The 13,784-nt window shown below is 35.4% G+C and overlaps 1 protein-coding gene across 3 annotated transcripts; it reads right to left on the bottom strand.

The window, feature by feature from the left end:
- Positions 1–4,110: 4,110 nt before the first annotated feature.
- Positions 4,111–12,541, bottom strand: LOC125659852 (zinc finger protein 227-like). 3 transcript variants are annotated; one of them, XM_048891644.2, is made up of 3 exons: positions 12,281–12,541; positions 7,711–7,833; positions 4,111–5,781 (listed from the first exon to the last, which is right to left on the bottom strand). In XM_048891644.2, the coding sequence occupies exon 3, from the start codon at positions 5,530–5,532 to the stop codon at positions 4,174–4,176; it is 1,359 nt and encodes a 452-aa protein (XP_048747601.2). In that variant the 5' UTR covers positions 5,533–5,781; positions 7,711–7,833; positions 12,281–12,541; the 3' UTR covers positions 4,111–4,173. The 3 variants fall into 3 exon arrangements, with proteins under 3 accessions (XP_048747601.2, XP_056004706.1, XP_048747602.2); XM_056148731.1 differs by lacking the exon at positions 12,281–12,541 and adding an exon at positions 9,273–9,360; XM_048891645.2 differs by lacking the exon at positions 7,711–7,833.
- Positions 12,542–13,784: the final 1,243 nt, after the last annotated feature.

Here is a 13,784-nt window from a genome sequence, read left to right as displayed (position 1 = left end):
CTATAACCTGATCAGGTAAACGGAGTTATCCGTAGTCAAAATCAGTGTGCCGAGAACGGCCTTACAATCGGTATGAAACACGTCAAACAGCATTTGACCCAATGATAAGGATTTGCATCATTTGATTAATTTCACCTTATTACAAATGATAGAAAATAGTACAAATGACTAAATAGGAGACATATTTCAAGCCCTATAAAATCGAGGTGTGGTATAATATCCTGGGCCCGTGTTTGCCTAACTCTCTATATTTTGTATTGCTTATAGGAGTTATGAGATTGATCATTGTTCGTTATCTTTACCTTTCATTCTTCAAAATCTTACTTCAGTTTTAAACACATTAAAATAGCTCAGTCAATGGGACGGATGAATGTGAGTTACCGTACCTATACCGGTTCCTAAACTTCACAAAAAACTAAACCATCTTCGCTCTGCTACTCTACAACCCTCGACTGCATTAGCATGATTTTCATAGCTCCGAGTGGCGTCCTGTAGCGATTCTTTCATTAACAATGTCTAGGTAGTCTTTGGTGATCAGGTCTTCCAACAGTCTGTTGGAATTCCCATGGACACGAATGGTGCTCCTGGGTTAGCTGACCCATTTTATTTTCTATATTCGGTGTGTCCAGGGGTCCGTGTTTGCCCAACTATCTATTTTGTATTGCTTATGGGATTTATGAGATTGATCACTGTTATCTTCAACTTCATTATCTTGGTCTATAATCATTGTTGTGGAGATTGATCACTTTCATTTATTTATATACAGGCAGCTTTCACATGAGAAGAAAATTTAGCTGTGGCCTTGGACTTGACATTTAGATATGTTTATGACGTTTTATCTATTCATTATAATAAGTAATTCCACCCCGACGTGACATCATAATATTTTGCAAAATCTATAATTTATCTAGAATTATGCATGATAGGAACATAATTTTGTTAGATTCTTTTCTGATTGTTTAATATTGTTTTTAAAAAAAAACCCAATCAAATCCTACATACTATGATCCCCTATTGTGGTCCCACCATACTCCTGGGGCCATGACTTTTAAACTCAAATCTGCACTATGTAAGGAAGCTGTCATGTAAATTTCAACTTTCCTGGCCCAGTGGTTCTTGAGGCCATCATTAAAAATATTTTTGTTTGATGTACTCCGACCCACATTTTTTAAGGTGGGTCGGTAGGTAGGTGTTTTTTTTTTTAATGTCATGAAATTTTTTTAATATTTTGTTTTAAAATAAGGAGAATTTTCTATTTTTCAAGGGAACCAAAAAAATAATGAAATAAAAAAATATGAAATTTTAAATTGCTGAAAAAAATGATCGGGTAGGAGCAAATTTGAAGGATCGGTCAGAGTACATCAAACAAATAAATTTTTATTTTTGGCCAGAAGATTTTTAAATGACCCCACCCTATTTTTGCATCTTCATGATTATCTCCCCTTGGAGAAGATGTTGCCCTTCATTTGAACAAACTTGAATCCCCTTCACCCAAGGATGCTTTTTGTTAAATTTGGTTGAAATTGGCCCAGTGGTTCTGGAGAAGAAGTCTAAAATGTGAAAAGTTTACAGATAGACAACAGATGATCTAAATGGGGCGGTCCTTTGGATGAGTCTGCAAAATCCCAAGTCCCGTGTCACAGTAGGTGTGGCACGATAAAGACCCCTCCCTACTCAAAGTGCCGAGCATAGGCCTAAATTCTACAGCCCTTCACCTGCAGTGGTGACGTCTCTCTACGAGTGAAAGATTCTTGAGCGGGAATGTTAAACAATATACAATCAACCAAAATAAGGCTAGACTAGAAGTGAATCTAGTTCTTTTAGTACAAATGAGAACCTTTCATCACTTTTGTAGGGTGTCTCTTGTACACAAGTTGAGATTTATAGAGAATTTTATTAATGGTATAAATATACATGTACATACATACAAATAGTGTCAGAGTAAAACATTGCATCATAAATAATTTTAAATAGGATGAAAATTCCATGCATAAAAATTTCTTTTGTACACAGTACATGCCTTTATACATAAAAGTCTCTGAAAATATCCTCTCAATATCTGCACTGCAGAGTCTTTGAAGTTCTAAAACACATTTTACAATTCAACTTGCGTAGACTATAAATAAAAATACACAAGTGTATGTCACTCATTTTATATTTCACAGGGTCCTGATTTCTCTCCCTTTAAATCCAGCTGAACAAAAAACATTCAGACATTAATATGTCAATCTAATAGGGACTGATTTCTATCTAATTAATAGGGACTGATTTCTATCTAATTAATGGGGATTAATTTCTATCTAATTTAAAATAGGGACTGATATCTATAATATATCTAATCATCTGTCATCCAATACATCTGCCTAACAGAAATCTACCATAATTTAGATTTTAAAGGGACTGGTTCACATTTTTCAAAAGAAATGTTTTTCATTCTTTATGGTAAAAATTAAAATATAGCTAATTTAATGTTGACAACCATAATTTGGACCATCTGAATGCAAGGAAAAGAGCAATATTTTAGCTTTCATTCTGTGTTATGTGAACAAAGACTCAAGTCTATTTTAACAAAGCAGTGAAACATTAATTTTGTAATTTAAAGCATTTCCATTTTGTACAATAACAAATTTTAACTTTTAAATGACACATTTTACCTAAAGTATACTGAAGATGTGATATATATAATAAACTTGGATCAATATCCATTTATTTTGAAAACTCTGTAAACAATAACACACCTCAATCTTTGTTTTCAAAACAAATAATAAACTCCCCATAATGAGCTTCTGTCATGATGAATAACCTTAATTTTTTTGTGTGAAACCTTCTAAACATATTAGACTGTAGATTTGATCATGTTTAACAGTGAAAAACAAAATTTGGAGGAAAATTGTGAATCAGTCCCTTTAAGACTATCTATTAATTGTATATGTCACATTGATAGGGATTAGTAGATTCCATCCATCATAAAACGCTTTCTCTCACACACATATGCATGGACACATACTTACAGCACACACGCACGCACGGACACCCACCCACATCCACCCACCCACACACACACGCCCACCCACACACATATGTACAGCTATATAGTGCTTCATTTGTATGTGATTTCATCCGTCTCTGTATTTACAAACAAATTGCTTGAACAACAAACATAATTAGAGGATTTCTGTGGACTCAGTCCTCATTTGTAGAGCTTTCTGTAGCTGGCTGCAAAGTAAGCTTTCATGACAAACAAACATTATATATATTAAATCACTTCAAAAATGCTTTTGTCACTATTCAAAGTTTTGTTTACATTTTAATATTGTGTGCTTTTTATGTTGCAGTGAATTTTTAAAGGATATAATGTGTATTTTTCATCACATGTCTATATACTACCAGGTAGTATGTCAATTTTCTATCAAAATATCTTCTCCTCACATGACCAGTACATTTGTCAGTTCCCCCCCCCCTCACATGACCAGTACATTTGTCAGTCCCCCACCCCCCTCACATGACCAGTACTTTTGTCAGTTTTTTCCCCTCACATGACCTGTACATTGGTCAGTTTTTCCCCTCTCATGACCTGTACATTTGTCAGTTTCCCCCCCTCACACGACCTGTACATTTGTCAGTCCCCCCCCCCCTCACACGACCAGTACTTTTGTCAGTTTTTTCCCCTCACATGACCTGTACATTTGTCAGTTTTTTTCCCTCACATGACTTGTACATTTGTCAGTTTTTTCCCCTCACATGACCTGTACATTTGTCAGTTTTCCCTCTAACATGACCAGTACATTGGTCAGTTTTCCCCCTAACATGACCTGTACACTGGTCAGTCCCCCCCCCCACATGACCAGTACTTTGGTCAGTTTTTTCCCCTCACATGACCAGTACATTGGTCAGTTTCCCCCCCTCACACGACCTGTACACTGGTCAGTTCCCCCCCCCCCCACATGACCAGTACTTTGGTAAGTTTTTTCCCTCTAACATGACCAGTACATTGGTCAGTTTTCCCCCCTAACATGACCTGTACACTGGTCAGCCCCCCCCCCCCCCACATGACCAGTACATTGGTCAGTTTTTTCCCCTCACATGACCAGTACATTGGTCAGTTCCCCCCCCTCACACGACCTGTAAATTGGTCAGTTTTCCCCTCATATGACCTGTACATTTGTCAGTTTTTCACCTGTATGTATCCTCATGTGTACAGGTATCACTCAGGTTCTGTAAACATTGTTTATAAGGTTTATCACCGGCGTGTCTCTTCAAATGTGTCTTTAAGTTTCCTGATTGGTTGAATGCCTTCCCACACACATCACACTTATAAGGTTTTTCATTTGTATGAGTTTTCATGTGTCTTTGTAAACCACTGTTTTGATAGAACGCCTTCCCACAAATATCGCATTTACAAGTTTTATCATGTGTAAGACCATGTACCCTCATGTGTCTCTGCAAGTTAGCGTTTTCAATGAAAGCCTTCCCACAAACACCACACACAAATGGTTTTTCACCAGTGTGTAACATAGTATGTTTTTGTAGATTTCCTTTTGAAAAGAATGTCTTCTTGCACACTCCACACATATAAGACTTATCATCTGTATGCCTCTTGACATGTGCTCTTAAACTTCCTGTTTGACGGAATGCTCTCCCACAAACATCACATTTGTAAGGTTTTTCATTTGTGTGAGTCTTAAAGTGTCTCTGCAAATCAATTTTCAGACACAGTATTTTCTCACACACATCACACACATAAGCATTTTCACCGATAGTCATCCTCATGTGCACATCTAAATAATTGTTAATGGTGAAAGCCTTGCCACACACGCTACATGTGAGAGTTTTTTCATTTGCATGCGTCCTCTTGTGTATCATGAAGTTGACCTCTCTACAAAAGGACCTGTCACACACATCACATTTGTAAGGCTTTTCATTGGTATCATGAGTCTTCATGTGTCTCTGTAAACCATTGTTTTCATAGAACACCTTCCCACATACTTCACATTTACAAGTTTTTTCATGGGTATGACCATGTGTCCTCATGTGTTTCTGAACGTTTTCCTTTATACTAAATGCTTTTCCACATACACCACATTCGTAAGGTTTTTCACCTGTGTGGAGCATGGTATGTTTTCGTAAGTTTCCACTTACACTGAAGGCTTTTCCACACACATCACATTTGAAAGGTTTATCACCTGTGTGTGTCTTAAAATGTACATGTAAGTTACTTGTTTGTGTGAACCCTTTCCCACACACATCACATTTGTAAGGTTTTTCATTTGTATGTGTCCTCATGTGTCTCTTTAAGGTCTCCTTTGCTTTGAAGGCCTTGCCACACTCGTCACATTCATGGGTTTTTTCGCTTGCTTGTCTATGTACCTCCATATGTCTTAGTAAGGTCCCCTTTATACTGAAGGCCTTCCCACACACATCACATGGAAAAGGTTTCTCACCTGTATGTGTTCTCATATGTCTCTGAAGGTCAGTTTTCTGATTGAGTGCCCTTCCACAGACTCCACAAGGATACGTTTTACCTGCGGACATTCTCTTTCAGCTTTTGCCTTTACTGAAGGTCTTCATATACACATCACACGTATAGGGTTTACTGGTTGTTCATCACCTGTCTGACAGAACATATCACACCTACGCCACAAATTCTATCACCTGTACGTGTACTCATTTGGTTTATCACAGTTCTGGTATGTTTCTTGTTTTTGTCAGTTTCCTCTTTTATTGAAAGCTTTTCACAGACATCACACCAGCAAAAGTTTTTCAGCAGTATGTCGTTTAATCCTGAAATCAAGATGAATGCTTGAAAATGTGGATGAAACCAAATTGATGAAAGCAAAGGTCCACAAATCAGAGAAGCCTAAAATTTTATATGATAAAAGACCCATGGGCCACATCACTCACCTGCGCAGTAGCATTTTCAATACAACTATGCACATAGTTTGCTTTTTAAAAATATTCAATGCATTTTCATCAAGTGATTCATATAGTCCCACTTTGAGTCTGAACTCATAACTCTGTGACCATGAATTTCACAAAGTTACTGAAGGTTACACATAACTATGCATTTAGTTTGTTTTAGAAGATTTTTTTAATTACCCCACTTTATTTTAACAAATAGCTAATTGTTTCCTCTTGCAAGGGGGCATGGATCTTGAAATTAATAAATGTGAAAGCCCTTTATCCAAGGATGCTTTGTGCCAAGTTTGGATTACATCTGCCCAGTGGATCTAGAGAAGGGACTGGCAGACAAACAGACAGAAACCAGGTGATCAGAAAAGCTCTCTTGAGCTTCCATGATGGATAACAGGTTATATAAATCCTACTGAAACCATTCAATTCCACTCTAAATCATTTCAAATAATACATCTTTATATATCCGGAAACTTACAAAATGAGGTGACAAATGCACTTAAGTCATTGTTTATAAAAATAACTATTTGAATCAACGACAATTATCATCAAGAATTTTCTCTTGGGGAACCCGGGTTAGAATAGGTCCTCAGTAGCCCTTGCTTGTCGTAAGAGGCGACTAAATGGGGCGGTCCTTCAGATGAGCTTGCAAAAACCGAGGCCCAGCATTACAGCAGGTGTGGCATGATAAACCTCTCTGCTCAAAGGCTGTAAGCGCTGAGCATAACTTTGCAGCCCTTCACCAGCAATGGTGATGTCTCCACATGAGTGAAAAAATCTTGAGAGGGACATTAAACAATATACAATCAATCAAACAAAAGTGTGAAATTGAATTGTGTCAATTGGATCTATTCGCAGAAAAATCATTCATGGATTGATTTAGGTAAGTTTTCATTGGTTAATATCAAATGTAACCTGAAATATTATCGAACCAAACCATGATTGATGCGGTAAACATTTCCAACATACTTTATACAGGCTTGAGCAGAAACGAGGGAGACAGAAAACACTGAACATAAATTACCCCCTCGTTTCCACAGAAATTAGATTTATGCATGATAGGAACATAAATTACCCCCTCTTTTCCACAGAAATTGGATTTATGCATGAAAGGAACAAAAATTACCCCCGTTTCCACAGAAATTAGATTTATGCATGAAAGGAACATAAATTACCCCCTCATTTCCACAGAAATTAGATTTATGCATGATAGGAACATAAATTACCCCCTCGTTTCCACAGAAATTAGATTTATGCATGATAGGAACATATATTTTGTTGGGAGTCTTTTCTGACAGTCATTGTAAAAAATCTTGTTAAACATAAAATATTCTTAGAAGTTTTAACTTCTTAAGTTATGTATAAATAATCAATATGTTTCAAAATGTCAATTGAATTAAATCCAAGGACAATAACTCTGTTTTAATTGATTTTGTTATCGAGCCCGTTATGCAATGGAATTTTCTTTATTTTTCACACACATTTTATATATTTTTGTAAAGAAACAGTTCCATGAAAATGTAAAGAATACTATTATAGAGGGTGAAGCCCTCTCATGACCCAAAGGGTCAAAGCTCTCCCTATAGGTAACAAATGGTCACGAGGGCAAAGCTCTCCCTATAGGTAACAAAGGGTCACGAGGGCGGAGCTCTCCTTAGAGGTAACAAAGGGTCATGAGGGCGGAGCTCTCCCTATAGGTAACAAAGGGTCACAAGGGCGGAGCTCTCCCTTTAGGTAACAAGTATAATAAACATGTTTAATAAGGATGATATAGAAAATTAACGAAAAATTAAACTGTACCTGGAACTGGAAAATTTTGGTCAAAATGACGTCAATTTCAATGCAAGCGCAAGGACATGTATTTTGCTATTTTGAATCTCTTCTCCCCAAGTTCATGCCATTCTGAGATGTTACATTTAAAATCTGTAAAAGCATGTAAACCATATTTTCTCATTCAGTCAGTTCTTAATTGTGCCAGGTCTCCTATGTTTGTAAATTTGCTAAACTCTGAAGCTAAATATGACATCACAATGCACTTTATACATCAATTGTATTATATTTCCCGCATTCAATGAATACTCGGATCAAATGTCTAAAGTTGTGTAACAAGATGGTAAGGTACTTTGACATCTGTCCGTACACTTTCGGATATTTCGGATAACTTAAGAATTGTTTTCATCCTGTTAAGGATATAAATACTAATACCAATACTTTTTGCTTCGCAAACATGATCACGCCTAGATAGAATGGTCTATCGTTAAAAGTGATAATGTCCTATGGTCCCAATTTAACGATAGAATGCGTCCCATATACCCGCAATGTAGCAAAATGAAAATTGCACTCACGTTTCGGTAAAATCATGTCACATATCATTAATATACAACCAATAAAGTTACCCTCACAGCTGACTCACCATTCATTCTATTTTAATAAGTGTGGGGAAGGAGAACTAAAACCTACAAGTTTGAATATCGCTGTGTACAGCTTCCATTTACCGGAACCTGTCATTGCTCAACTCCAAAATATGGAGATATGACCTTTCACGGAAAATGTTACTACGATCTTCACTATCCCCTGTGCTAAATGCTCAGTATCAAAGGGGGAATATATGAGGATAATAACAGGATCCGCCTATTCCTTTCACGCGGGGAATATAGCGCCAGCCGACGCAAACCGTGCACTGTGATGTCACATGAACCCTCAACTTTTTTCTTTGTCTTTTAAATCAAACCATGATAAACAACAATTGATACCGTTTTCAATTTAAAAGAGTGATAAAACTGAACAAAAATTAACCAACAAATTCAAAGTGGTAAAAAAGTAAGCGTAAATATATCATATATTTTCATTTAAAGAAACTCATGAACTCGTTCATCTATTTAGTCGTATTACTGATTTTCTATTTGATGATTGGATAAATACTAACAATAATAATTATACCATTCATTTTTAACAAACTGAGTGTTTGAATTACAAATCACACGCCAGTCTTGTATTTTTGTCATTCAAAATTAAAACACGAATAACTGTAGAAGAAACTAATGAACAAAATAATATGGCGGCGCCCATATGGATCACAAAATTTTCAGTGAACGCATGTATAGATTATCTCTATACATTTGCTGATTTTCTCATGTACATACGTGTTACTTTAGAGCCTTGCTTCGCGGACATGCCAAAGGCCTTAACAGCTCAGTATAATTTACAGTTTTAGTCTTTATGATACTTGAAAAGAGATCGCGAGTGAATTGAAAAACACCCAATATGTCAGATGGCATGGGCAATATATCAGCCAAAGTTACATCGATCTGAAGTGTTTGAAATTGAATTTGAAGGGCATAAGAAAAGATTTATGCTTTTACTGTGCATCAGCTGATGTGGTTCCAAGTGGCCAAGATTTATTGCAGAAATTCTGCGTGGTTCCTTCAGTCTGTGCTGATTATCTTGTCAAAGGGCTAGAAATTTTCAAATAGAAATCCTCTGAAATAGACTGATGAATTATTGATAGAAACTGTCACCTTTAGTCAGGGTTTTCCCCCCCCCCACCTTTTTTTGGCTTTCTTATTAAAACAAAAAAAAAATATCTGAAAAATAAATCTGTTCACTGTTTTATGTTGTGATTTTTGTTTTTAATGAAAAAAGAAATTCTCTCCCTCCCTCCCTCCTGGGTCTAAAACCCCCCCAGACAGCAATTCCAAACAAACATTGTTTTAAGGATAGCCTAATTTTGTGTTCACTGCACAACAAACTCTTTTTGTCTTCAAGCTTTTTGCAAAAGGTACATTCCACTGTTTTCCATATATGGTAGACTAGTAGGAGGTTCTTCAATGAGCATTTGTTTCGGAAAACAGCAGGGTGTTGTGATGATAGTTTCCAGTAAAATGTGAATCGAGAAAAATGACATTTCCATGTCCTCAGTTACATTTATTATATTTTACAATTTTTTACAGATTATCAATGGGGTTACTTTATTCAAATTTAGATTTAAGCGTTTATTCTTTGGTGATTTTATAACAGTTTCGGAGCGATTCTGCATATTGTCTGCTACATTAAGGGTAGATGGGACCAAAATTAAAAAGGAGTTTGTTTGCCATCGCGCGACAGACCCATTTTTACCACCCCCCCCCCCCCCCCCCCCCCCGAATGGAAAGTTTTTAATGACATAATTTCGGCCATTTTTTTTTTCACTTGATTTTCCAACTTCTTTTTTTTCTTTCAAGTTCCTATCAGCGTTTTGTTCATCTGCACAAGTCAAGTGTTATTGATTTGTTACCTCGCACCATGCTTGCATGTCACCATTCAAAATACGGGTTTGGGACAGGGGATGACGCAATAAGCTAAAATTAAATCATCCAATGAGATTCCTCGTTTAAGATGCAAGTTTGGAAAGAGCAAAAACAGAAAGTAAACAATGCTCCTCGTGGGGTACTTTTCTTAACATTAAGAACATTGCGTGTTGTTTTTATTTTGTAACGAGGCAACTAATCAATAGCCCTTGACTTGTGAAGATGTGTTTGGTTTGGTTTTTCGCTTTTTTCTTTGTGGTGTTTTGTAAATCGCCGCAATTTTAAGCGCTCAAACGATCGATTCGGCACATGGCATACTGGTAGAATTTTATCTATCCGACGAGGCATCATTCGATAATTATGGACACAAACAACAACTGTGTCCTATGTAAATGGGTGCCCCGAATATTCGGAAATGCCCGCAATTTACCGAAATGCCCCCAGGAATTAGTTTTCGAAATACCACCTAAAAGTATAGAAATTCCCCTCTAATTATATACATTAATGCAGATTAAGTTTTTATAATATAATATGTTAATCTTTTATGATAAAACGTTTTTAAATTTGTGATTGTAACATTAGGAAATTCAATTGTGTTCAATTCTCGCATTTACGATGTTTCAAAGAAAGACAATTCTAGCAAAATTTATACATGTATATCACCAATGATTTTTCCCCCCTATACAATATTTGTTTGAATTGCAAAATATATATGAATGTTGATTTAATTCAACTTAAGCAATGTATATATATAATGATTAGGAAATAACGGTTGAACCATTCTTCTAAATGAAAGAAAAATAACATGAGTTACCTTCATTAGATTAATACAAATTCTAATAACAAGACTTTTTTATTGAAAATGTTGTTATTTTTTCTTCAGAGACGACATTTTACACAATTGAATCAATCCCTAATCTTTCAATTTCACTTAAAAAAATTTATTCAAAGGGGAATTTCGTTAGTTCTAATGGATATTTTGGTATTTCTGGAGGCATTTCGGTAAATCACGGGCATTTCGGCAATTCGAGGTACTGCGGAGCACAAATTTAATGTATCGGAAATTGTTTGACCAACATCATTGAACATGAAATTGTGTTGAGTTTATACGAATAATGTTTTTGTTCAACAGCAATGCTACCAAGTTTCAGTTGCATAATACATGCATGTTACATTGGTCATTGTGAGTAAAATCATAGCAACCAAGACTCTAGACAAATTTGAAAAAACAATGGACATATTCAAGACCTGGAAAACAAACACCCACAAAACAAATAACATATCAGAATAACAAAATTATATATGAGCCATACACAAATTACTCCTGTCCATGAAGTTAAAACTGCACTTTTTAGAGAGGTTTCTGACAGTTCTGCAAGTAATTCACTGTAATAGGGTTAATTCATCAAAAGAACACAAACTATAAAAACAGAGTTTTGATATTCAATATATTTTCAGCAACAACAAAAAAAAAACAACAACAAAAAACCCCTACTGATCGACCCAATATTTTTTATGACCCTCGGGCTATGGCAAACCAACATTTTTTAAAATGTGGCCTGGGAGCTGGTATTCTAACTGTAGTGGACACAGGGTTTTGACACAATCTGAGCAAACTGGCACATAAAGTATAATTATATTATCAATAATTTCATTATTATACTATATATAACAGTTTGCTCAGATTGTGTCAAAACCCTGTGGTGGTGGGGGCCTGTCCCAAGACAAAAGATTATTCTAACTAGGTCACGCTGTAAGACATACATTATAACCATTGTTTGTGATTTTTTATATAATATTTAATGTTGTTTAAGGAAAACTGAAAATTTCTGATGTTAATATATCACTTTGTCTATGCACAGGAATTTGAAATTGTATCAAAGTCATTAAGATTCACTCGACTGACCAAGCCATGAGATCAGATAAGCTGTAGACGCGTAACGCTGTGGTCTGTATGTCTCGCATCTTAAAAAGTGGAATTACCTATATATTTTATTTGATAGTTTACTAGTTTTAGATCTAATAAATAGAAATAAATACACTTTCTATACTTTTATAAGATATCAATGCGAGTATGAAGTTACCTTAAACATGTTATAAGAAGAATTTCAACCGCCGCCAAACTACGGGAAGTACACAATTGTTCAAAACAGCAAAAATGTGTCCGCACGGATTTGAAATCTCCGGACACCATACTCGACTCTAAAAATTAATTTTTTTATTGTACCTCGCAACATAAATCTGCATTTAAAAAGCTAGATGAATAAAACAAACACAGATTGATGTATTAGCTGTTCGCTATCACACAAATTAGTTCAGTTGTTTACTGTTATTAAAGGGGCTGGTTCACGATTTTTGATAAAAATATTTTTAACTTTTTGATGTTAAGCATTAGAAATATAACTCATTTAATGTTGACAGCCAACATTTTGACCTTCTGAATGCAAGAATGAAAGCAATATTTTAGCCTTAAATATGTGTTATGTAAACAAGTCTTTTTATGTAAACAAACAAACAAGTGATATATTGATTTTGAAATATAATACACCTTAATTTTGCATAATCACAAATTTTTACTTTTAGATGACACATTTCACCCAAAAATGCTTGAAATGTGAAAGATATAATAATACTTAGATCGATATCCATTTCTTTTGAAAATATCGCCGCAATTTCTTTGTTTACAAAACAAATAATATCCTCTCTAAAATGAACTTCTGTGATGATATATAACCTGAATTTTCACGTGAAATCTTTCAAACACATTAGACAGTAGAATTTGATCATTAAAAGTGAAAAACAAAATTTTGGGTAAAATCGTGAATCAGTCCCTTTAATTTGAAAGACATGTGTAACCTTGTAGCATTGAAAGTCGAGAGAATTGTGTATACTTTATTTCCTGATATCAGCTGTGTCACATGGAGCACCAAATTAACATAAATTTAAACAATTGAAAATATCTTTAATTATTTGAATATATGTATCTTCAATTATTTACAACGCTTTTGTATAAGGAATTAATGCGCTCATCAATCAGTTCTTTTACAGAGAAAGAGATCGGGATATTTCGATTTGAAATTATCTCTAATTCCGCACAATATTTAATGCTATCGACAACTCATTGAGTGCAATAATTCAGAACTGAATATTCCATTTTATTTAAAGAAATTATTAAGATACCCTCTTATGTTAATTTGGCGCTCCATACACGTCACAATGCAAGGAAAAGGATTTCACAAACATATCAATATCTACATATTCCCCTTGATTTCAAATTCTGTTCGAAACCACAGATTTATAGTAGATTCTATTGAAACCTCATGCAGAATTTTGTTTGACGAAGAATAAACAGAAACCGAAGATGGGGTATTTTACTAGTAATGGTTGAATGGGACGACTACTTAACATTCAGCCCCCCCCCCCCACCTCCACCCCATCCACCCCAATGTTCTTGTCTAACTCCTAAAACCTGCTTTCACAAGTTGTCCGTAAACTGTAAGTCGATATTCCCGTGCCCCCAACAATCCGTGAATTTCGCTGTTTTGCGGGAAAATGCATGAGAAAAAAAAAGATAGAAAGTATATTAAT

This window comes from Ostrea edulis, chromosome 9, assembly GCF_947568905.1.
Source record: "Ostrea edulis chromosome 9, xbOstEdul1.1, whole genome shotgun sequence".
NCBI classification, from domain to species: Eukaryota; Metazoa; Mollusca; class Bivalvia; order Ostreida; family Ostreidae; genus Ostrea; species Ostrea edulis.
The sequence above is the reverse complement of the archived record's forward strand: the minus strand, read 5'-3'. Positions and strand labels throughout refer to the sequence as shown.